This window comes from Sphaeramia orbicularis, chromosome 7 (genome assembly GCF_902148855.1).
Source record: "Sphaeramia orbicularis chromosome 7, fSphaOr1.1, whole genome shotgun sequence".
NCBI lineage: Eukaryota > Metazoa > Chordata > Actinopteri > Kurtiformes > Apogonidae > Sphaeramia > Sphaeramia orbicularis.
The window spans coordinates 25,959,211-25,981,639 of record NC_043963.1 but is presented as its reverse complement, the minus strand read 5'-3'; the positions used below and the strand labels follow the sequence as shown (position 1 = coordinate 25,981,639).

Genomic DNA, 22,429 nt, shown 5'->3' with positions numbered 1-22,429 from the left:
TTCACTGTCCTTGTTAGCAACTAATAAACAAACCGGGGTTTTGCGTGTTTGTCGCATGTGCTGTACACATATATGAAATATCAACCTAAGCATGTGTAGTTGGGTAAACTTCTGGACGGTTCTCATTCGCTGTAGATGCGGCAGACAGTCAGCGGGCGTCATCATTTTTCTGTTGTTGTGACGGCGCAAACCGGCGAAGCGACCAATGAGTCAGCAGCTGATCGGAGTTAAATTTACCTAACAACCTATATATAACGATAACAGCTCCAGAGAAAGCATCTGCCCAGAGATTTGCAAGTGTTTGAAGAAGTCGCTCGGTTTTCAGGGGGTTAACACAATGGCAGTCCCGGTAGCTGCCCCGTTTCAGCCCAGTCCGGGTCTGCTGGAGCACAACATTCACATTGGAGACAGAGATTTGGGAAGAATTACAAGTAACAATGACAGCGACACTTTGCCTTTACATTCTCCGTGGACTTTCTGGCTCGATAGGTAAGTAATTTCCCCTCATCATTGTATCATCAATATTTAACCTTATGTCCGGCGGCTGACCTTAAATGAGAACAAAGAAATGACGAATCTGCTGGGCCTGGAATATCACTCAGCCGAGCAGGGTTATATAGGTTTATTTAACTGCGACTTATGTCATTAATGAAAATAGAAATCTAACATTTCAACAACAAAAATAAACAGTGGTGCTGAAGCTTTTGTGCCAACTTTTTTTTTTTTTTTTTTCCTCTCTCTGACCTACATACTCAGTCCTCCACTTGGTGAGATCTTAAAATAAAACAGAAGAGTGGAATTATCAGTGATAAAACCCTCTGGCTGAATAGTGCTGGATCTGATATCAGACAAAATAAGTTTAATAGATCCATAACCTTCTGGTGTGTTTTTGCTATGAGTACAGAATCTACAGTTAAGAAACTATTGTGTCTAGTAAAGCACTACTGGGTCATGTATAAATAATGAATCCTATATTAGACATTCAGTCATTGTCAGGATTAAAGGGTATTTCGCAGCTAATAAGAATCTAAACTGAGCTCAACACAAGTAAAAGTGTGTTACACAAGTGTCATCATCTGGGGACATCAAGGGACGCTGTGTTCAAATGGGGTCAGTGTTGTTTACTGTTTACTGGGTTATTAGTCATCCGATCCCCTACCCCAACCTGTCTGTTCGTCCTCAACAGCTCCCTGAAATAAGGCCAAGGAATGAAACTCTGAAGAAAATGTATTCATCTTCTGAAGAGTTAGGAAGTGGATTGAAATTTAGTTTCTTTGTCTGGTTTTGTCAGATCTCTACCAGGAACAACAGCAGCTGAATGTGAGTCAAACCTGAAGAAAATCTACACTGTGGAGACCGTTCAGGTAAGAGTATCACAAGGAATCATTTCTTCATAAAGTATCTTTTCATACAAGGAGTAATCTGTGTAACTGCAATGACCCACTTAATAAATAAATAAATAAATAAATAAATAAATATATATATATATATATATATATATATATATATATATATATATATATGTATATGTATATGTACCTTTTGTTGTGATTACCTCACTAGACCAATTATGAAACCCTGGCAAGTCTATATCTCTTTTGTGTGTTAATTATTTCATTAAGTAACCTGTGTCCTTTCTTTACACTTAACTGTGGTGTAGAACTTCTGGAGAGTTTACAACAATATCCCCAGTGTCTCCAGCTTGCCACTGAGATGTAGCTATCATCTCATGAGAGGAGAAAGAAAACCTCTGTGGTAAGTCTGATTGCAAGACAAATAAATCAGTTCCTATTTTAGGTCAATTTGTGTATGTGTCATATATGTTGCTTCTTTGTCTTTTGTCTGCAGGGAAGAAGAAAGCAATGCTAAAGGTGGAGTTTGGAAAATGAAAGTATCAAAAGAATCCACCGTGAGTATTTATTATGCACCAGTATGTATATAGTATGCAGTTATTCATACACTTGGTTCAAAACAAACTCTTTTTGTTTCATTTACAGTCGGCTGTGTGGAAGGAGTTGTTATTGGCTACTATTGGAGAACAGTTCAGTGATTATTGTGCTTCAGGTAACTCATGAATTGTGTTTTGGCAAATAACCGTCATTATCTTGTGAAAATTCTGTCCTTTTTTGTTATATATATATTATACTTTTTATATACTTAAAGCTGAAGTGCACTAACTTCTTCCTTTGGTGCTTTTTTTGCAGATGATGAAGTAGTTGGGGTTAGTGTCAGTGTTAGAGACAGAGAAGATGTAGTTCAAGTCTGGAACGGAAATGCTTCATGTGCTACTGATTCAAAAATCTTAGGGAGGATTTATGAGCTCCTCCCACAGATAGCTTTTAAAGCAGTATTTTACAAACGTAAGTATTTTATGTTTTTAATGACACCATAACTTTAGCATGGATCGAAGTAACATCATTAAATGTGAATAATCCATGCATTCTTTTGTTCTGTTTGTTCTCTTCATAGCCCATGAGGAGCACCACGCCTTTGAAGGAGGACGATCAAGACATTAGCATGTTTTACATATTAGACTCTTGAGGTATACAACTAGCTTTTGGTTCTGACTATGTCAGCGCCATAATATGTGGGCATGTTTTAAGCAGGGTGACAGTCAAAATGTAATATTGTACCATCTTAATTACCTAAACATGGAGCCCATGTATTATGGGTTGAACTCTTAATTTTATCCAAAACAATTATTTTTTAGCCACAAGCAAAAACCATTTAGATTTATTTTATCTATCTCAACATTTGTATGTTTTTTATACTGCGAAATTTAGCAAAAACTTAACCAAAGCAGCAGATTGTGTACAGCCAGATTTTTTTAGATGTATTTTAGCACATTTCCGGAGCACAACTAAAACTAGTCCTTTAGAACTTTTTTTTTTTTCTTTTTAGTGTAGGCCTAGTTGCACAAAGAAACATTTTATCTAAATAACACATTACAAAGCTTTTCTAGTGAGCTCGTTTTTCTGTTTTGTACATTATAGCCAAAATACTGTTGTCTCTACTGGGGAACCTAAAGATGTACAGTAGTATGATGTGATGCTAGTATCTGAGCAGGAAATTGCACATTTTTTTTTTTAAATTTCATTCTTTGCTATACCCGTGGATTGTGAAAGGATTATGTTGTTATTACAATAAAATCACCTCAGTTCAGAAAGCATAATGAGTAATTGCTAAGAAATATATGCAATCATTTTATTCTGTTGAACATCTTTGCTGTGTAGTGGTTTTCATTTTGTTTAAGCCTCTGTCCTAAATCATGCACTTTGTGTTTTGTTTTTTATATATATATATATATATATATATATATAAGACATCAGGTGGCTTCTCAGAGAATGTGTGGAGTTGTGATAACTCAGACCAAAAAAACTCTGGTTTTATTTTACATTTTCTGGTGGGTTTTACAGTTGTTCTTTTCAATTTGAAGATTTAAGGAGTGTGAATGGCACAGTGTGTCTATTTTGGTGCATTGTGATAGAATCCATGATCAAATTTGTTTCAATGGATTGGAAAATATTGTCAGCCTGAAAAGCATGCAGTTAAATTTTTATGGAATATTTCCACTATGTTACCAACTGGAAACGTGGTGAAGAGGTGATTAAGGCCTTTTTAAAGTGCATTTTCACAAATCTTTATCAGTAGGATCAAATCTATGAGAAACTAATAAATCAAAGATGGGCTGTGTAATAATAATTTCAGTGTCTTTCACATCCAATACTGTTTTTCCCCTGTTGTCTTGTATGGAATAGACTGTAACTGTGTTGTTATTATAATCATGTTACTAAAATGTCAGTTTTTAGGAAAATTAACTAATATTGTAATTTACATCTCACCAAAGGCGCCTTTCCCAAGTGTCTGTGTGTGTGAAAGTGTTTGAGATACTATTTTAGGCTAAACAGAGCATTTAACTTATGTTTGTGTACAAGGACTCCACTAGTAAAACAGTTGTGATTATTTTATACGCAGAGAACCCCTCAGAAAGACTGCTGCTATGGTTAATCAATCAAAGGTTGAAGTATTTCTAATTATCTTGCCGTGGCTTAGGTTCTCTACAAAACACAAAGAAAAATAATACATTTTCAGACCACTGACTTTTGCCAAAATCAGTAATGCTTTGTTACTATTTGTCCTGTATTGTTCTGTTTTTGTGTAATGTTAAAAAGCACATGTTTTACAAAAAGTAAAAAAATCATTCTCTACCCTTGCACATGTACAGTTGAGTGCTCACTTAAGATCTCAGACCTTGTAATTGATTGTTGATCTTGGATGGTGCCTTGTGTTTACCAGCATTTTAGAATGTCATGCCCACCTGTGTCCTGCATGTTGGACTTGTACGTTGTCATGTTTCTCTATTAGTTTTACACATGTACAAAAAAATAATAAAGAAGCCTCAATTTCACAGTTGTGGTGTTTCGAGCATCAATTATAGAAATGTAAAGTCATTACAAATGGGAGGTTAGATGCTGTTTTTTTTTTTTTTCTTTTCTTCAGAATAGATGATCACGTATCTATTGTGCAAAAGTCTTAGGCCACCATTAGCTTTGTTGTTTTCTTAAGGTTATAATGACCATATTTATGCATTTGTCAGTTTAGATGTCAATATACAAGCAATATGTAAACAGCATTAAGCCTATGTATGAAGAAAATCTCTTGTGGAAGCTTTTTATAATATACTACAATATTATTTAAGAGAACTTCCAGATAATCGACCAAAGACAGCTCAAGGTACAAATACATTTTACTGATCCCCAGGGGAAAATTCAATAAATACAAATGGAGATCACACTAAATACTAACTCTTACCTGTAGAAGCTATATAGATTTTTTTTTGTATGTGTGTTTCAGTACTGTGCACATATTTCCTGCATTTTGTTGTGTCTTAATACAAAAACTGAAAAATAAAAATACATGCTCACGACAACCATGAAAAAGCACACCTTTGCACATTATTCTATCCATTATCTTTTGATAGAGAGGGAGATGGATTTGTTCAGTAGATCATTACATACATACATACATTATACATATGAAAGAGTAGGTAGGTTTTTTTTTTTTTTTTAACCACCTGGTGAACAGAATCAGACAGAAAATGTCTCCCTCTTGTGGGTGTAAGAATCGATTTAATATTTCACATTTGGACCATCACATAGGTTTCTTTCTCATATAATCGCTGTAAAAATAATTTCTGTCATTGCGCATGGCTAGGAAAGGTATTTTTTGTACAATTACTTTAGTTTTAATCATCATATTCAGTCAGAATGCAGAACTTCCCATTTAGCTAATTTGGTTTTCGTTATTACAACAGAATACTGTCTTTCAGTATCTTCCCAGTGCTTTATACTACTAAACGTGTAAATATCGTTTGGAAAAATGACAACTATAACTTGTTATTAGATTATTTTAATGTTGAATTTTTCAGAGTCACACCGTCCCGCGTGTGAATATGACATCACCATTGTTTACTTTTCCCTAAGCCCCGCCTTCTGTTAGCAACTTGTGGCTAGCTCGCTACCAAGGAAGGCACTGCTCCGAGGTTTAGTCTTTAGACACCACCCTGAGGAAACGATTGTCCACACGTGTATTAATCGGTGAGTAAACGTTCATTTACAATTGACACAAACGTTGTTTAATGAAGCTCTAATGTACCAGATAGTTCATTGTGATATTTGCCGGTCGGCAAAATGAAGAGTAGAGAGAAACGTTTCTTCTAAGCTAGCGCCAGGATCACAGGCTGCTAGCTTTTGTTACACTGTTCACATAAACCATTTCCTCTAGGTTCATCGAAAGCTATTTTCTAGTCCAGCTCCTTGTCGAAAAAAGAGGCAAGATCGCGTTTTCTTTTCAGCATACAGTCTAAACTTTTACAGACCCGATTTTGTTCGTTTTTATGTGGAGCTAACAGCTCGGCTGCTTCAACGCAAAGCCTCAGACTGCAGTGGATGATTTAAAGGACATCGGTTCCGTTCGTATGCTTATCGCACTGTTAAATCGTTTGGCCGTCATCAACACGTTATTTTAAGTGTACCGGGTTAAGTGTTAAGTGAAATCCTGAAATCTGCTGAGCTGTATACGTAGACACACTACAATGTGAACTCGCATCTCATAAACGTGTTCCTAATGTATTATTTAACTCGGATGTTAACAGGGAATTCAACTTTCTTTTCATATTTGCTATTAAAAGCGTCTTAAGAAAGACACCAGTAGCTACACAATTACCTACTAGGCCCCAGTCTGAATAAATGATTGATTTAACAATGTGTAATATTTAATAAGAAGTTGTGGATGATACAGTGGCACTTAGATAACTAATGTAGAATGTGTGGTGCGGACTGATTTGTTGTAAAATCTAATGTAACTGTTTCATTGTCCTTTTCAAGCATGAGTAATAAAATCTGTACCTAAGGGAATTCATTGATTTACCTTTTTACTTTGACATGGGAAACCCCAATAGATTTTAGTATCCTGCAACAGCTCTGTATGACATCAGTTCAAAAATTCTCAGCTTAAAGAGAGAGATTGTATGTTGTTTGCCTTTTTCTTTTAAGGAAAAGCCTCTTTGCAGCACTTCCTTCCCATTCTTTGAAGAGTGATAACCCCCATAGCTTGTGAGCTCCTGTAGAGAGAAAAGTCCACCATTTTCTTTCATAAAATGAACAAATAACATCATCTTGGGGATACTAATCAGCCCATCTCAAAAACAGTTTCACTGCAGCATGGCTGTCCACTCACCATAATCCTAGTAGGCAGATAACATCTCTCCCATACATAATGAAACTGATCAGGTATGGGCACAGCAGTTTTTTTTTTTTGTTTGGTTTTTTGTTTGGGTTTTTTTTTTTTTTTTTTTTTTTTTTTTTTTTTTTTACAGCTAAACTCCCTATCATCCCAGACATCTGTAAAAATGCCTACAGGAAACTCTCCTCTTTGTCTTCAGAACTTATTGTGATCTTAAAAGCAAAAGTAAGCTGAGTCAGAACATCACCAACAACTGCTAGTTGATACTTGACTGGGTTTAGTTTTAAATTGCAGGAATGACTTAAGTATGTTGTGACTGTTCATAAACAACAGATTATCCTACAGCTAGCCTCTTCAGTAGTCATCTATTAGTCATTTTAAACACAGGTTCTTTTCTTCTTACAAAGATACATTTTAGAACACTTTTCCTTTTAGTTGTTTGAAAGTGTATATAGTCTAATTAAATCATCTCTCACATATTATCTAAATGTTGACATAATTTCTCGCTGGTGGTGGTGGATTGATTGATTAACAGCCTTGTTTCAAAACATTAGAAAGTAGGATTACCTTGAAAACAATGACATTACCCCTGGGCAATATGACTGGTTTCAAGCAACGTTTTTTGTGTTGATTTCCAGCTGCTCATTTTATTTATTTGCCTTCTTTATTTACCTTTGTTTATGCAGCTTAGCTTTTGACTTGGACACTCCCAAGCTGTATACATGAAAGCCTACTTGTGCATTGTACTACCTGCCATAGCCGTTTATCGCACCACCTGGTTAATGGCAAATTGTTCCAGAAGGAAGATATGTTTGCACATAAACACGGACCCAGGGCCCCTGTGTTTACAGTAGTCATGGCAGCACTCAGTTATTCAACAAATAGACCTAGCGTGATCCTGTAGAAGAGAATGTTTGTCTTGGTAGGCAGAGCTGTAACAGTGTGTTCTTATTTTGATGTTCTGCAGCTTTTTATATTTGATACAAGTTTGGTTCCTCTCACATAGTGAGTGACTTTGGTATTAGCTGTGTAAAAAGCACTCACAAAATGGCATTTTGCTTGTATGTTGAAAATATTATTCTCATAAATCCAGGTGTTATCTTCATTCTCAGGTCACTGAAGTCCAGATGCATGAGTCTGGGTCAGAACCTACATGCTACACCATTCCAGCTATTCAAACAGAGAACGGGAATAACAGTGACAATGAGAGTCGACTGAGGAGCAGCCACCCTACTCCTCCAGAGGCACCCAGGGTCAGTGGTTCCCAGCTGTATTAGTTGACGTCTGTGTCAGTGGGTTGAATGCAACAGATGGTCCTTGGGTTTAAAAGCATAGTTTAAGACATGTAATGTTTACTGTTGAATACTTGCATATGCCAGAAATATTGCATAAAGATGAGGCTAGAACATAAATCAATAAAATCTTGCATCAGTAATGACAGTAATTGTTTATCTCAACCTTTTTCAGAGACATCCTATGAATCACATTTTAGTACCATTATCACATCAAATAAAGTTGCTGCTAATTTTAAGAAATGTGTTGTCTGCATAGCTTTGATTTTGGATATTTTTTTTTAAACACAAATCAACCATTGAAAGTAAATTTATCCCAGGTGTGTGTACAGTAGTAGAATGAAAGCAAGAAAAATCAGTGTAATATATGGCAATGTTGGACTGATTCATAGAAAACACTCTATGGATTGCCATTGTAATTTTTAATTAACTTCTCAGGAGGTTGAAGTAATTATCTGTCTTACAGCCCAGTGCTGTTACAATACTGTACATCTGCAGAGGCACATGTTTGAATGTTTTCAAGGTTACAAATGTGAATTGCAATTGAGGCAGCTGTTTTAACTTCAACAAACTGTGATACACAGTAATACGTGCTAATTCTTTTTTTTTTTTTTTTTTATAATTTATGCACAGCTGGTCAAATATCCAAATGCTCTCTCTTCCTGACAGTGTTTATAGTCGTACCAGCTTCAGGATTATACTGGACAGAGCACAGACTGCCTGTTCAACAGCTTTGTTTTTTGTTTGTTTTACCTGTAAAGGTACCTCAGAGGCTTTCATTTTGACGGTCTCATTTTCAGCAAACTGCTGGGTTCTATATTTATGCTAAAGGGAACACAGTGAATGGTGTGTGTGTGTGTGTGGGGGGGGGGGGGGTTGTGCTGAGGTTTGGTAAGAGGAGGGGGAGAGCACAACTCTCGCTGGGTGGAGGGACCACTGTGAGATTGTTAGTTTTGTTCATGCTCATATCAAGTGGGTCAGGCTCTGTTCGGCTGTCAGGCACATCATTATTGCTGAGCAGCATTTGTTTCTGTATTTCTGTGCCAGATACACATTTAAATGGAGATGATCAGGTTTGTCCATCTCATTCTGTTTTCTTTTTGTGAGATAATTTTAGTATGTTATTTTAGCTTTTTATGCCTGTCAGTGAAAGTAATGTCTCATCTCTGTTGTGTAATTTTATTAACACTCCAGGTCAGTTTGGTTGTGAGCACATGTGTGTGTGTTAGTAAATGTTGCTCTTTCTGAGACTACACCCATTAAGAACTATTACTAAGTATTCTATTCTTATACAGAAAGGCAGATTGTGTTTGTTCCACGGTAAGTTTTCAGTGTTTCTGTTAGACTGTCAGTCATCTCAGAGTTCACAAGACCAGTCTTGCGGGAACAGATTTGTGTTTACACTCTGTTGCTCACTGGTACGACTTTCAACAATAACAACAACAGAAGATGTTTGGACTTGCTGGCTACCATGGCAACAGGGATTAGGCAAAGGCTGTTGTTGTGTTGATGGTTTCCACAGAAAAATAGAGAGGCCAACTGGCTCTGTCTGTGGGATAGACCTGTTTTCATTGCTTTGGTGGTCACCTCTGCAGCATTGAATTTCATAAGAAAGGACAAACTAGGAGGCAGTCATCTGTTATTGTTAGCCCAAAGCCTGTGTGAAATTCGCTGTCAGTTTGTTTACCCAATTCAAAACAGACTCTGCCTCGGAGAGAGATGTTTGTTTGTGGTTCAGACCTTAATTAAAATACGAATCTCAAGTTCTGTTTTCGTAAACAGGCTCTGTATGCTTTTTTATTCATTATTTATATCTCTGTGCAATTTTGATTACTCTGTTTATGTTTACTGTAAACATCCCTTGAGCTGTGAGGCTTGACAGGGAGGGGGAGGGTGTGGTAATTGCTGCATGCCTTGCAGAGGACGTTGTTGTTGTTTTTGTGGGACTGGTTGTTGTTGTTTTGATGGAATTCTAATCCCCTTAGGGCATCTGGTGTTGTTGTTTTTCAGATTTATCTTTAGCTGAACGGCTGCAAAGCCATGTTTAGCCCAGATGACCAATGAAATGAGAATATTAAATAAGCTGCTGCATTTGAATTAGTTTAACTGTTCCTGTTTATCATGTGTAACAGTATACATACATTTTATAAAAGTTGACCCAGTATGTTGCAAGCATAGGTTTTTCAGCAATTATAGCTTATTTTATGAAGATGTGCTTTATATTAGTATAATTGAGATTTAAAGTAATTATGACCTCCTCATATGAAAGCCCGTATTATATTACATTGTCTTAGTATATATTAATTACCTCCGCCAAGGAGGTTATGTTTTTGCCAGGGTTTGTTTGTTTGTTTGTCTGTCTGTCTGTTTGTCTGTCCGTTAGTGTGCAACATAACTCAAAAAGTTATGGACAGATTTTGATGAAATTTTCAGGGTTTGTTGGAAATGGGATAAGGAAGAAATGATTAAATTTTGGTGGTAATCGGGGGTGGGGGGGCCCACGGGGGGGGGCGCAGACCAGAAAATTTCATCAAAATCTGTCCATAACTTTTTGAGTTATGTTGCACACTAACGGACAGACAAACAGACAGACAGACAAACAAACAAACAAACCCTGGCAAAAACATAACCTCCTTGGCGTGGGGGGGCCACTGATCAGCCTTGGCGGAGGTCTGCGCTCTCCGAGTGCTTCTAGTTAATTACTACATCTGCCTAAAACTACATTATATTGTGCTAAATTACTAAAATGAATTAAGTTTCTCATTGCAGTACATTATATGTTTATTGTAATAGGTCTTTACTGTGTCATCAGCCACGTGTTTCAGTCTGTGCTCACTACATTTACTTCCCACAATAAGCTGTTTAAGGCAGGAACTACCTAAATGTGCATACACATGTATATGTTATATGAGTATTTTGATCAGCTTTTTTTTGGTTCTGTATTATAAAGTGCATTTTCACCCCTGTGTCATCTAAGTGAAATTACTGCTTTATTTAGGGTCTTTTAAAAAAATACTCCTTTAAAATGTTCTCTGATAGACTTTGCTTCCCTGATGTTATGATGAGTGACTGGCTATCTATGTAACGGTTTGTGTCTGTGTCACAGGTTCCAGTGTCATTATCAATGATGACCCCTCCGGCAGAGGCTCCACAGCAGTTGCAGCCGACAGCACAGCAGCAGATCCTCAACCCGCAGCAGCTTCAAGCACTGCTGCAGCAACAGAAAGCACTCATGTTACACCAGGTAATGAGCAGTATCTGTGGGGAAAGTTACATGTTTGTTTTAGTGCACATCATTTTTCTCAAACGTTATCATTCTCGTCTTCAGCAACAAATTCAAGAGGTCTTCAAGAATCAGCAAGAACAGCTAAATTTGCAACTGCTACAACAGAAGAATGCTGGGATTGTTACTCAGGAGGTGATCTTTATGTCTTACTGTGGTTTAATTTGTTCATCAACTCTTTATACTGAGGCATAAGTGAATTTCAGTATTAGAGGCATGTCAGTTTCGGTTTTAGTAAAACTAGAGTGAACGTGAGCCGCAAATTAGCATCTGCATGTGTCTGTATGAGTGACTGGATAACATCAGTGATATAAGATCCGCCATCACCTTCAGGCTTTAACGAATTCCAGAATTGCAGACAATTAACAGAAATACTTAACATAGGCAGTTGGCGGCATGCACAAGACAGCAGGTGTGGGTGTTTGGAATAGGGAAAATATTTTGATGCGCTCTAAACAGAAAAGTGTTCTATGCTAATTTTATCCAATTAGAAGAAAAATAGAAAAAAAGGTATTTTGTCTGTTAGGTTTATTGTGCAAAAATTAATTCAAGAAAATGTTGGAAGTGTTTGTTTCAGTCTGACCAACCAACAAAAAATATGATGAAAATAAAATGCATCAGACTTGTGTCACAGGCCAATTGGAGGCTTTTGGTCTTTAAATAGCTAATGACATTTGCTGATTACATTAACTATGGTAGCTGAGTGATTGACAGCACATGACTGTGGTTGCCCAGTAATAACCAAAATGCACCTTTTGTAGCAAACAAAGGCTCTGGTCGTGTGTGTTCCACTGTTGTGTCATCATATGATTATTTTCTCTGGATAAATATGTTTTTGTCTGAAGACACAACGCAGCAGTTTTCTGTAGAGGATAGGGGGTATTTACTAACCGATGATGTGTCGTCTTTGTGCTACAGCTTACAGCTCAGCAGATCGCCATCCAGCAGCAGCTCCTTCAGGTGCAGCAGCAGCATCTCCTCAACCTGCAGAGACAAGGCCTGCTGTCAGTCCTTCCCACCAGCCCTGCTGCAGGCCCAGGTACACTGCTTTTATTCCCCGTGACAGTGGAGTCTGGCTGTGGGTGGTCTCATCTGTCTGAATCTCTTTTTTTTTTTTTGTGATTATCTTTGCACCAGAACTCAACAACTAGTTGAGCTGTGGCAATCAAACTCTGTATAAATGTTGACCATAACCTACTCTAGTCACCCTTAATTTTTGTGGTCAAAAGGTCAGACTTCAAGATCATGGGATCAACTTTACCCCACCTCCCAAAGGGGAGGCAAGGGGTGTTGTTTTTGGTTCGGTTTGTTTGTTTCTTTGTTTGTTTCTTTGTTACCCCGCCCCCTGACAGGGAGGCAAAGGGTATTGTTTTTAGTTTGGTTTCTTTGTTTGTGTCTGTGTTTCTTTGATTATTAACACTCTAGCAGCAAAATAATTGGTTGAATTCATACCAAATTGGGTTTATAGATTGCCAGTGACCCAGAATAGACCTGATTACATTTTGGGAAAAGTAGGTCAAAGTTCAAATGTTTTTTATGAATTAAAATATAAAAAAATCCCCATTCACTTATAATGGGTGAAATTTCAAATGTCTATAGCAGCAAAACTATTGGTTGAATTCATACCAAATTGGGTTTATAAATTGCCAGTGGCCCAGAATAGATGTCATTACATTTTGGAAAAAGTAGGTCAAAGTTCTAATTTTTTATGATTTTTTTTTTTTTTTCCTACTCCCATTTGCTTATAATGGGTGAAATTTCACATGTCTGTAAAAACATCAATTTTGTTTGGCACATATATAGAGGCAAATGATATGCTGACATCATCATATGCATAGACATGATGACATCAGCTGGATCGATGCCAAAAGAAGCTACAATATGTGAGAGGGGCGGGGTTTGTTGTGCCTGGCACCACTTGTTTATAGAGTTATGTAGTCGACAGTGCAAAAATACTGTGCCTCAATAGTGATTCACACTCTCAGGGTTATTTCAATTTTATTTTCTGTTTCTGTTTATGTGGATATAAAAATATATTTTGGGGCATATTTTAGAAAATAAGCCTCTCATATAAAGTTACATGAGGTTAGATAGCTAGTCTAAATTCCGATCAGTCATGGACCAGCATCTAGACCAGTCTAGTCCATGGGATGTCTGCATCACAGTTCAAAAGTTCTTGGATCAAGTCTCAGTCTGACCAGAGCCTTCCTATTTATACCTTTTTTCTCTGTGCCTTGTGGGTTTTAAAAACAAATACATACAGTTCAATAGGTTCATTTTGTCCTAGTTATAACATGTTTTACCCTCACATCTGCAGTCTTTCTCAGAAGCATCACCTGACAGCTGTGATGTGTCATCTTTTCAGTTGTTTTTTTATAGGTGTGGCCAACCTGACAGATCTGACAGATCCCCCAGGTTGGCCATGTCCCCCCACCGCCCAGTGGTCTTTGGAGAAAGAGTCCCAGGTGGGCTCAAGGATGAACGCTCCTTCATCTCGATTGATGGGGTCTTTGGCATGGTTCTTGATATCATTTGCCTCCTAATCCATCTACTATATTTGTTTGTTTCTGATCTGGTGATTTTTGCATTATCTCTGTCCATTATGTGTATTGTTTTAACAATGATCTGAGTCTTGCTGCTATTTCTCACATTCCTTTTGATGTTCATTTTTTCCTTATGTTGTTCCATACATTTTCTCACACGATCTGTGTGACATTTCATATATAACATTGTATTTTTTGTTTTATTCTGTTCTATCCTTGGGGTGCACTAGTAGCTGTCCTATTTTTATATATGATTTTTCTGCCGTGTTTATTTTGTGTTTTCTCATTATCCTTTTTATTGGTTCTGTTATCCCTTGGATGTATGGTATGGCTATTGTCTTTGTTCTGGATTTCAGCTTACCGTTTTCTTTGTTTTTCACTTGTTGTTTTCCTTTGTTAATGGCCCATGTCAGGTATTGGCAGTGTGTGAGTGTGTGTCTGATGTGTTTTTTTTCCTCCTGTCTGTCCTCTTCTGTTACGATGCTGATCTGTTCGTACAGTATCCTTACTATGGGTATTTTGTGTTCAATGCGGTGTTCTGATGAACAGAGCAGATATTGGTCCATGTATGTTGCTTTTCTATATATTGTTATTTTTAAGCTGCCATTGAAAGGGCAGAACAAGAAGTGTTAAAATAATGTGTCAATAGCAATATCAGATCATTGTAAAAGGAATTATCGCATAATGGACTGCAAAAATCATCAGATCAGAAACAAAACAAATATATCAGAATGCAAGCTAAAGACACCATCAACCAGGATGAAGCCTCATTCATACTTGTGCACAACTCTCTTCCCCAAAGACCATCGGGTGGCAGGGGGCGTGGCCAATCTGTCAGATCCACCAGGTTGGCCAGGTCTAGGAAATAATATCTGAAATGATGGCAGTTCACTGCCGTCAGGTGATGCTTTTGACAGTAGATGATGGTTGAAACATATCAAGATAAAACCAACATCTTACACCTTACTCTTGCCTGAAAAAAGGAGTAGTTAAACAGTTAAATAAAGGGTGATTCTCCTGTCAGTGTACTCGACCACAGTGCTGATGTAGAGCTGGAGTGTGTGCCTGAACGCCTTCAGTGGCAGCTCACTGTTCCTACTGTGTGCTAATGCTAATACTAGGTACTGTGTGTGTGTGTGTGTGTGTGTGTGTGTGTGTGTGTGTGTGTGTGTGTGTGTGTATATGTGTATTAGAATGGATAAAATGTAGATACTGAATTTCCCTACAGGGATAATAAAGCGAGTTAACCATTAACCTTTATGGTGATGTGCTTTATGCTTAATGTGTTCAGTTTTAAGATGCCCTAAAGTTACAACAGTGTGGTGTTTAAAGTAGTAAAAAGGTTATACTGATTTTTCTTAACCACTGCATTTAAATTACATGTAAGGGCATTTCATAGTCATGCTGTACATGTGTGTTTTCAGGCTCTGAGAATGGTAGCATTGGTGGCAGTGACACTAGAGAGTCTTCCAGTCAACAGTCGACCCCCAATGGTCAACACAACCTCCTGAAGAGGAAAGATAGGTACTGCAAAAATACACTGTATCCCATCTGACATGTGCTTATTTTGTTCTTAAAAAGCTGTTATGTTTCTGATTTTGCTCTATAACTAATATTTATTGTCGCACATGTTGCAGTGTGCCACAGGATGACAACACACAAAACAGCCACCCCCTGTATGGAAACGGCATGTGTAAATGGCCCGGCTGTGAGACCGTCTTTGGAGACTTTCATGCATTTCTCAAGTGAGTGATAATCTGAAATGTTCACATTTGTGACATTTTTTGTGTACAATGTTATTTATAATTGTCAGCTTCAACACATTATGGTCCAGTGGCAAACCTTGATGTTGAATCTGTGTTTATGCAGACATTTGAACAGTGAACACACACTTGATGACAAGAGCACAGCCCAGTGTCGTGTGCAGATGCAAGTTGTTCAGCAGTTGGAACTGCAGGTATGCATTAGATTTGTCTTTTAATTAAAACATTTTCTTTTTAAAATTTATTTAATGTACAGCACAGCTGGCAGTGTGCTTTTGATTCACTAGAAACTTTGTAAGTTGTTGAAAAAAGTCTTTGAAGGGAAACGCTGTTTAAAAACTGTAAAATGGAAAGCCTATTAAAGGTTTGAAGTGGCGGTGTGTTCTCACACTAGGTCTGGAAACAGAAGTGATGTCTTTAGATAATTACACTTCCTAGGATGCCAGGAAAGAAGTAGTTTCCACACCAAATGTCATTTCGTCATTAAACCCAAGCTGTGAATTCACTATCTCTCAAGTTCTATTTCCATTTTCTTGTCTAACATAGTTAAAAAAGGACAAAGAACGACTGCAAGCTATGATGGCTCATCTGAAGTCCTCTGAACCAAAACCTGCAGCACAACCTGTAAGTAGTTGTCATTGCTGTTTCTTCAAGGAAAATAAATGCTGTTATGTTTGTGGTTTTACTGCTTTTTTCCTGACTGAACTACTTTGTGTTTTTCAGGTGAATCTGGCACCTACTGTATCATTTTCCCAGGCAACTTTGCCTAAAGGGCCTCCTCCAATGAGCCTGTCTCAGAGTGCAACAGCACCGTCCACACCCCTGACACCCCTAACTGAATCCCCCTCAGTCCTCACTCCAAATAGCATGTTCACTGGGACCCCTGTACGGAGGCGGTACAGCCGCTCTGTGAGCCAAGGTAACTGTGGGATCAACTGCAGCCCTGAGGCAGCTTCAAAAACATCTTAGCTACTTCTAATATAGACATGAATGCTACTTTATATGTACACAGAAGGTGGTTATAGTATATTTGCTAAGTACATTAAAAATTAATCAACCGTATTCACAGTATTGTCTGTAAGTCTTGTTTGTTGGTATTTTTCAATAGATATCATTGATAATAAGGAGTTCTACTTGAGCACAGAAGTCCGGCCTCCATTTACATATGCGTCTCTCATAAGACAGGTATCGTGTACTTTAATTTTGTGATGTTTCCATGAAATTATTTGCCTATCACAACGAAAGGAAGCAGATCTGAATCATTTACTGTCACATTTTCTGTTTCTCTTACACACTCTTGATCTCTTTCAGGCAATATTTGAATCCCCTCGTAATCAGTTGACATTAAATGAAATCTACAACTGGTTCACCAGAAACTTTGCATATTTCAGGCGTAATGCAGCCACTTGGAAGGTATTCATCTATATTCTAAATCATTTTATATCAACATATGAAACGGGCAATGTCTGTAGAAGCGTTTTGTTGCTTTTATTGTTGTTTCAGTCTAAGGGGAAAGATTTGTACAGATCCCAATGTTTTTTCCTTTAACCTTGTGTAGAATGCAGTGAGACATAATCTCAGCCTCCATAAATGCTTCGTCCGTTTGGAAAATGTGAAGGGAGCAGTGTGGACAGTGGATGAAATTGAGTTTCACAGAAGGCGGCCCCAGAAGACAGCTGGTAATGGGTAGGTATAACTTGGCCGTGAAGCAAGAGCCCTCAGATATTGCTAGAAGTCAGATGTGGTCTTTCAGAGTCTGTGACCTTGGAGCTACAGCTTAGAAGTGAACATGATATTTACTATAAACTACTCTTTGAGCTTCCAGGACAGTAAATGTGCACTATACAAATGGAATCAGACATGTTCACACAGGCCACTGGAAAGCTTAGCAAACTCAATCTTCAGTGCAGTCCTTGTAGTGAGCACTGACTTGCAAATGTTTCATAAACCTCAATCCTTGCTCTTGATACACAGTCATCAGCTTCTGGTCAAAAATATTTATTAGATAGGGTTTGTACGGGTGCTTGAAATCCTTGAAAATCCTTGAATTTCAGTGTTGTGTTTTCAAGGTCTATATCTAGAAGTGCTTGAATTTTAGTTGAAGTACTTGCAATTATAACTTTGTGCTGCGATTTATTTATTTACTTTTAATATTAACTCTGCCGGGTTAGATGGCAAGCCAAAGCTACGTACAGAGAGGTGACACATTTCAGAAAAATTAAACTTTATGTCAAAAAAGAAAATTGCCGGGTGCTCTCAGGTCGATTCCAGGTACATTTTTATTTTAATCTTTGGCTCAGTTTGAGTGTCTGAAGAACATTAAGTGGCTTCCCTCTTTTTTCTTTTTTTGGATAAAACTTTGTGTTCTCCTTTAATTTCTAAACTTTTTGCTAATATGAAACATAATTTTAGATGTTTGTAGCATAATACAATGTACATTATTGTGATAAAAAGCGGAACAAACTATCATGAGTATATGTATTCCTGTAGATATGTATTTAACCCCAGCGATAAGGTGCTGTGCTGGAAAAATTTGAAAATGACCCTTAAAAGTGCTTGAATTTGACCTTGAAAAATGTGTACAAACCCTAATTAGATATTAGATTTATATTTGATTTTGTCACACCATCACTCGATAAATTTTACTGAACATACCTGGACATGTGTGTGTTGTGAATCCTAAGTGTCAGCACTACGAAGAAATTTCAGCACATTTATTTTTGCACCAATTTTATTGAAAGTGTCAAAGTATGATGCTTATCTCAGCTTTACTGTATCGCAGGTGTTGATGTTAAATTGAAAATAACTTGCTGTCATGTCTCCGTACCAACAGATCTCTGCTGAAGAATTCTCAGAACCGACAGAGTGTTGCTGGATCTGTTCCTCAGGTTAGAAAAATCTTATGTTTCAAACTGTTTTAGCACAGTATGTTACGCACCTGAATGTAACAAGAAGCTGCTGCGGTAGACTAAAGGGTGAAAAGAGGTGGCAATATTTCACTCCACTCCGCTATGTCACTGTTATTTTTATTACAGAAGTCTCTAAATAGTTTGAGACTTCTGCCCCAATCCTGACAGAAAAATACAAATCCACACATAGAGTAAATATATACCTAAAAGTAATTACCATAAAATTGAGGATTTTATAAATAAATAGAAGTAATGAAAAATGTTAATAAAATAAGTGAAAATTAAAATAAATAAAAACTTTAACAAGTGATGCCAGACACAACAAACCCCGCCCCTCGCACATATTATAATTTATTTTGGCCTCGATCCAGCTGATGTCATCATATCAATTGCTTCTGTATATGTGCCAAGTTTGAAGTAAATTGAAACAAAATTTATGTTTTGATATTATAAGTATTATAAGTTATATTATAATACCCTTTATAAGTAAATGGGAGAAGAAAAAAAGATTTTAAAAATTCATAAAAAATTTGAACTTTGACCTACTTTTCCCAAAATGTTATCACATCTATTCTGGGTCACCGGCAATCTGTAACCCAATTTGGCATGAATTCAACCAATAGTTTTGTGCTACAGACATTTGATATTTCACCCATTATAAGTAAATAGGGAAAAAAAAAAGATTTTAAAAAATTCATAAAAACTTTTAACTTTCACCTACTGTTCCAAAAATATAATCAGATCTATTTTGGGTCACTTGCAATCTATAAAGCAAATTTGGTATGAATTCAACCAATAGTTTTGCTGCTAGAATGTTAACAAAAAAACAATCAAACAAACTGAACCAAAAACAATACCCCTTGTCTCCCCTTCCGGGGGTGGGGTAATAAAGCTAAACAAATGAAATAAAATAAAATGACAATACAGTGATTAAATTATAAAATCAGACCATAGCAGTGTACAGTTGTAGCACACAACAGGAAATCAAATCATACAGAACTATGGTTCTCCAAGAAAGCTATATACAGACACCCATAAACAGGCACATTTCTTGTCTCTCTTTTTAACAATATATGTTAGCCTTTCCAAGGCAAGACTATTAGTCAGTTCTTTTATCTACAAACCAACAGAAGGTATGTCCATACTTTTCCATGAAAGTGCAGTTATCCATCTGGTTTGTAAAAGTCCAAAGTCAAAGAGTAGTGACTGCTACAAGGTTACAGCTAAATCTTCAGGATACATGTGCAGCACACAAAGTTTGGCACATGATGGGACTTCCTTCCCAACTGCAAAGCTTATACAATCTATCGCACATTTCCAGAAGCGCTGTAGTTTTCTACACTCCCATAGACAATGACTTGAAGTGCCTTTTTCCTCTCCACATAAAACTGCATCTTTAGAATAGAATAGATCTTTATTGTCACTGTCACAGGAACAATGAAAATCAGTTTAGCAGCAAAACACTGAGTGCAAAAAGGACTGTATAAAAAAATATCACACAGAATGCTAAGATATATGAAGTACTACTAGAACTACTGAAATATACAAAAAAAAACAAAAGCTAACTTTATACTACAGATGAGAAGTATGTATAACAAATAGGATATATACAGGTAACAAGGTGCCTGTGTTGTGTCTATTGCACTGAGGTAGGGTGAGTATTGTATTGTCCATTACTCTGAGGATGGTGATTGTTCAGTTTGGGGGGGGGCATTTAACTTGTTGTGGGTAAAAACTGTGCTTGAGTCTGTTTGTTTTGATCCTGAGTGACCTTTATTAATATAAATATGAATGCTGTGAATGTTGCTTTTAATCAGGGTTGTGGTCCAGACAACACCCTGTACAACCCAGCTTCTATGGGCAGCATCCCACTGCATTCCCTGCCTCATGTTCTCCAAGAGCAGATGAATGGGGCTCTAGCTAATGGATCTGGATACCAAAGTGACAGCAGTGCAACACAGTCCCCTCCTCAAGCTTTGTAAGTGTCAAAGCAAAAACCCTAATTAATGCGTTGTATCTTAACAGTTTGCCATGACGTGACAAGTCCCAATCATCATGTATTTTTTTAATTTTTTTTTTTTAATGTTTATTACACCAGCATTAAAGAGGAGCAGGAGGATGAGGAGATATGTGAAAATTATGCCTACGAGTCTCCGGAGAGCACGGATGAGCACGGCCACAGCCCTGAGATGCACCAAGATGAGGATTTGAGCCCGGAGAGGCCATGCCTTCATCTGGATCGCGTGCCTTCACTCTGACTATGAGGCCCAAGTTCTCCACTGCAAGGCCGCCTCTTCACAGCCTGTGTGACTTTGTATTCCAAAAGAAAAAAAAAAAAAAACAAAATCCAAAAACAACGAAACATCTTCATCTACGTAACCAAACCGTCTCTTCTTTGGGATTTCATTTCTTTTTATATATTTATCGGCATTTCTTATTTTGTTCTTAATCTATCTAGTCTTTCTGTACAGTAGAGTGAGATGACAAAAAATACATATGTGAAAGTGTTTATGATTTATTTTGTATCTGTGCACATAAGGACCATGACGAGCAGAGAAGCCAAAGGAAAGGGAATACTGATGGTTGGCACTTCACGATGAAAGTTTCCCCACTCTGTATAGCTCACTTTATGATATGCCGGGGCTACACTACCTGATTTTATTTTAGTAGTTGTAATATTTTAAAAAAATGTAGAGAAGGTGAAAATGTTGGTTTGAAAATGGAAATTGTTCACTGCCAACATGATCTGATATATTTGTATTTCAAGGTATAATCAATTGATTTCTTTATACTTGTTCTTTTTCACCCTTACCACAAACATCGCTAAATTTGCTCTGGCTGAGCTTATAAGAGTAGATGAAATAGATTTACCGTTATTGTAAACCAATGCATCTGTATGAATAAATCCTTCATGATAAATGTGTACACCTTATGTCTCTTTGGTCTAGTTTTATGATGGTGATAAGCATTTTTGATTCACTGCAGTTTATACTTTATAACATCCCAGCCTCTTTCAGTCAGTGATAATGTTTTCATATTGGGAAATAACAGAGGAATAATAATGGCCTGGGTGGGAAATGTTTCACCATGATGTTGTGCTATGTCCATTTAAAGTCCATACAAATTCGCCTGTGTACTGTCAGCAGATGTGTTGTAACAAATCCATTGTGGTGTTAGACACACTCAAGGCAAGAAAATAAACTGGTTAGTTTATGCAAAACTTGTGGTTTGTTACTTACTCAGGGTTCGTAGGGGTGCTTGAATTCTTTAAAAATGCTTGAATTTTCAATGTTGTGTTTGAATTGTAGTTTAAGTGCTTGCAATTATTACCAAAGACACTTAGGTGATACATTTAGAAAAATAAAACTTTATATCAAAAAAGTAAATAAGCGGGTGTTCTCAGGTCGACTCCAGGTACTTTTTTTTATCTTAATCTTTGTCTCGATGCGAGGGTGTCTGAAGAATATCAAGTGGCTTCCCTTTTTTTTTGGATAAAGCTTTGTGTTCTTTAATTTCCAAACTTTTTGCTATTGTGAAACATCATTTTAGGTGTTTATAGCATAATACAATCTACATCATTGTGATAAAAAGTGAAAAAAATATAATCATGAGTATATGTATTCCTGGAGATAAGTATTTGACAACAGTGATAAGGTCCTGTGCTGGAAAAATTTGAAAATGACCCTAAAAAGTGCTTGAATTTGACCTTGAAAAATGTGTACGAACCCTGCATACTGAATCAAAGTGTTTGATAAATGCCTTGCCTTGAAGGATTTTTTCATATCAACATAATACCTTAATTGAATAGATCCTCATGAATAATTCATTTTGGATTTAAAGTTGTGCTTCCTGGCCGGTGAGTATTGATCAGTGTAGAGTGTGTGTACCCACAGTG

The 22,429-nt window shown here is 37.1% G+C and overlaps 2 protein-coding genes across 5 annotated transcripts; both read left to right on the top strand.

Annotated features, from left to right (window-relative positions):
* Window positions 1-17: 17 nt before the first annotated feature.
* Window positions 18-4,408, top strand: LOC115423181 (eukaryotic translation initiation factor 4E type 3-like). The gene is made up of 7 exons (XM_030139925.1): window positions 18-489; window positions 1,292-1,364; window positions 1,661-1,755; window positions 1,849-1,909; window positions 1,998-2,064; window positions 2,205-2,360; window positions 2,470-4,408. Exons 1-7 carry the CDS (start codon window positions 338-340, stop codon window positions 2,514-2,516), a joined length of 651 nt encoding a protein of 216 aa, XP_029995785.1. The 5' UTR covers window positions 18-337; the 3' UTR covers window positions 2,517-4,408.
* A 1,077-nt stretch (window positions 4,409-5,485) lies between these two features.
* Window positions 5,486-21,754, top strand: LOC115423179 (forkhead box protein P1-B-like). 4 transcript variants are annotated; one of them, XM_030139922.1, is made up of 16 exons: window positions 5,486-5,597; window positions 7,857-7,997; window positions 11,143-11,280; window positions 11,365-11,454; window positions 12,238-12,358; window positions 15,287-15,386; window positions 15,500-15,607; window positions 15,732-15,819; window positions 16,172-16,249; window positions 16,349-16,544; window positions 16,734-16,810; window positions 16,937-17,038; window positions 17,184-17,311; window positions 18,459-18,513; window positions 20,352-20,512; window positions 20,633-20,792. In XM_030139922.1, exons 2-16 carry the CDS (start codon window positions 7,872-7,874, stop codon window positions 20,790-20,792), a joined length of 1,728 nt encoding a protein of 575 aa, XP_029995782.1. In that variant the 5' UTR covers window positions 5,486-5,597; window positions 7,857-7,871. The 4 variants fall into 4 exon arrangements, with proteins under 4 accessions (XP_029995782.1, XP_029995780.1, XP_029995783.1 ...); XM_030139920.1 differs by having other exon boundaries at window positions 11,143-11,454; window positions 20,633-21,754; XM_030139923.1 differs by lacking the exon at window positions 7,857-7,997 and having other exon boundaries at window positions 5,519-5,597; window positions 11,143-11,454; window positions 20,633-21,754.
* The last annotated feature ends 675 nt before the right edge of the window (window positions 21,755-22,429 follow it).

Excerpts from the sequence above, each read along its gene's own strand:
- LOC115423179 (XM_030139920.1), top strand. The coding sequence starts at position 7,872 with ATGCATGAGTCTGGGTCAGAACCTACATGCTACACCATTCCAGCTATT. Across the intron at positions 11,455-12,237 it reads CTGGGATTGTTACTCAGGAG|CTTACAGCTCAGCAGATCGC; the intron begins GTGATCTTTATG and ends TTTGTGCTACAG. Across the intron at positions 16,250-16,348 it reads CAAAACCTGCAGCACAACCT|GTGAATCTGGCACCTACTGT; the intron begins GTAAGTAGTTGT and ends TGTGTTTTTCAG.
- LOC115423181 (XM_030139925.1), top strand. The coding sequence starts at position 338 with ATGGCAGTCCCGGTAGCTGCCCCGTTTCAGCCCAGTCCGGGTCTGCTG. Across the intron at positions 490-1,291 it reads TGGACTTTCTGGCTCGATAG|ATCTCTACCAGGAACAACAG; the intron begins GTAAGTAATTTC and ends TGGTTTTGTCAG. Across the intron at positions 1,365-1,660 it reads ACACTGTGGAGACCGTTCAG|AACTTCTGGAGAGTTTACAA; the intron begins GTAAGAGTATCA and ends ACTGTGGTGTAG.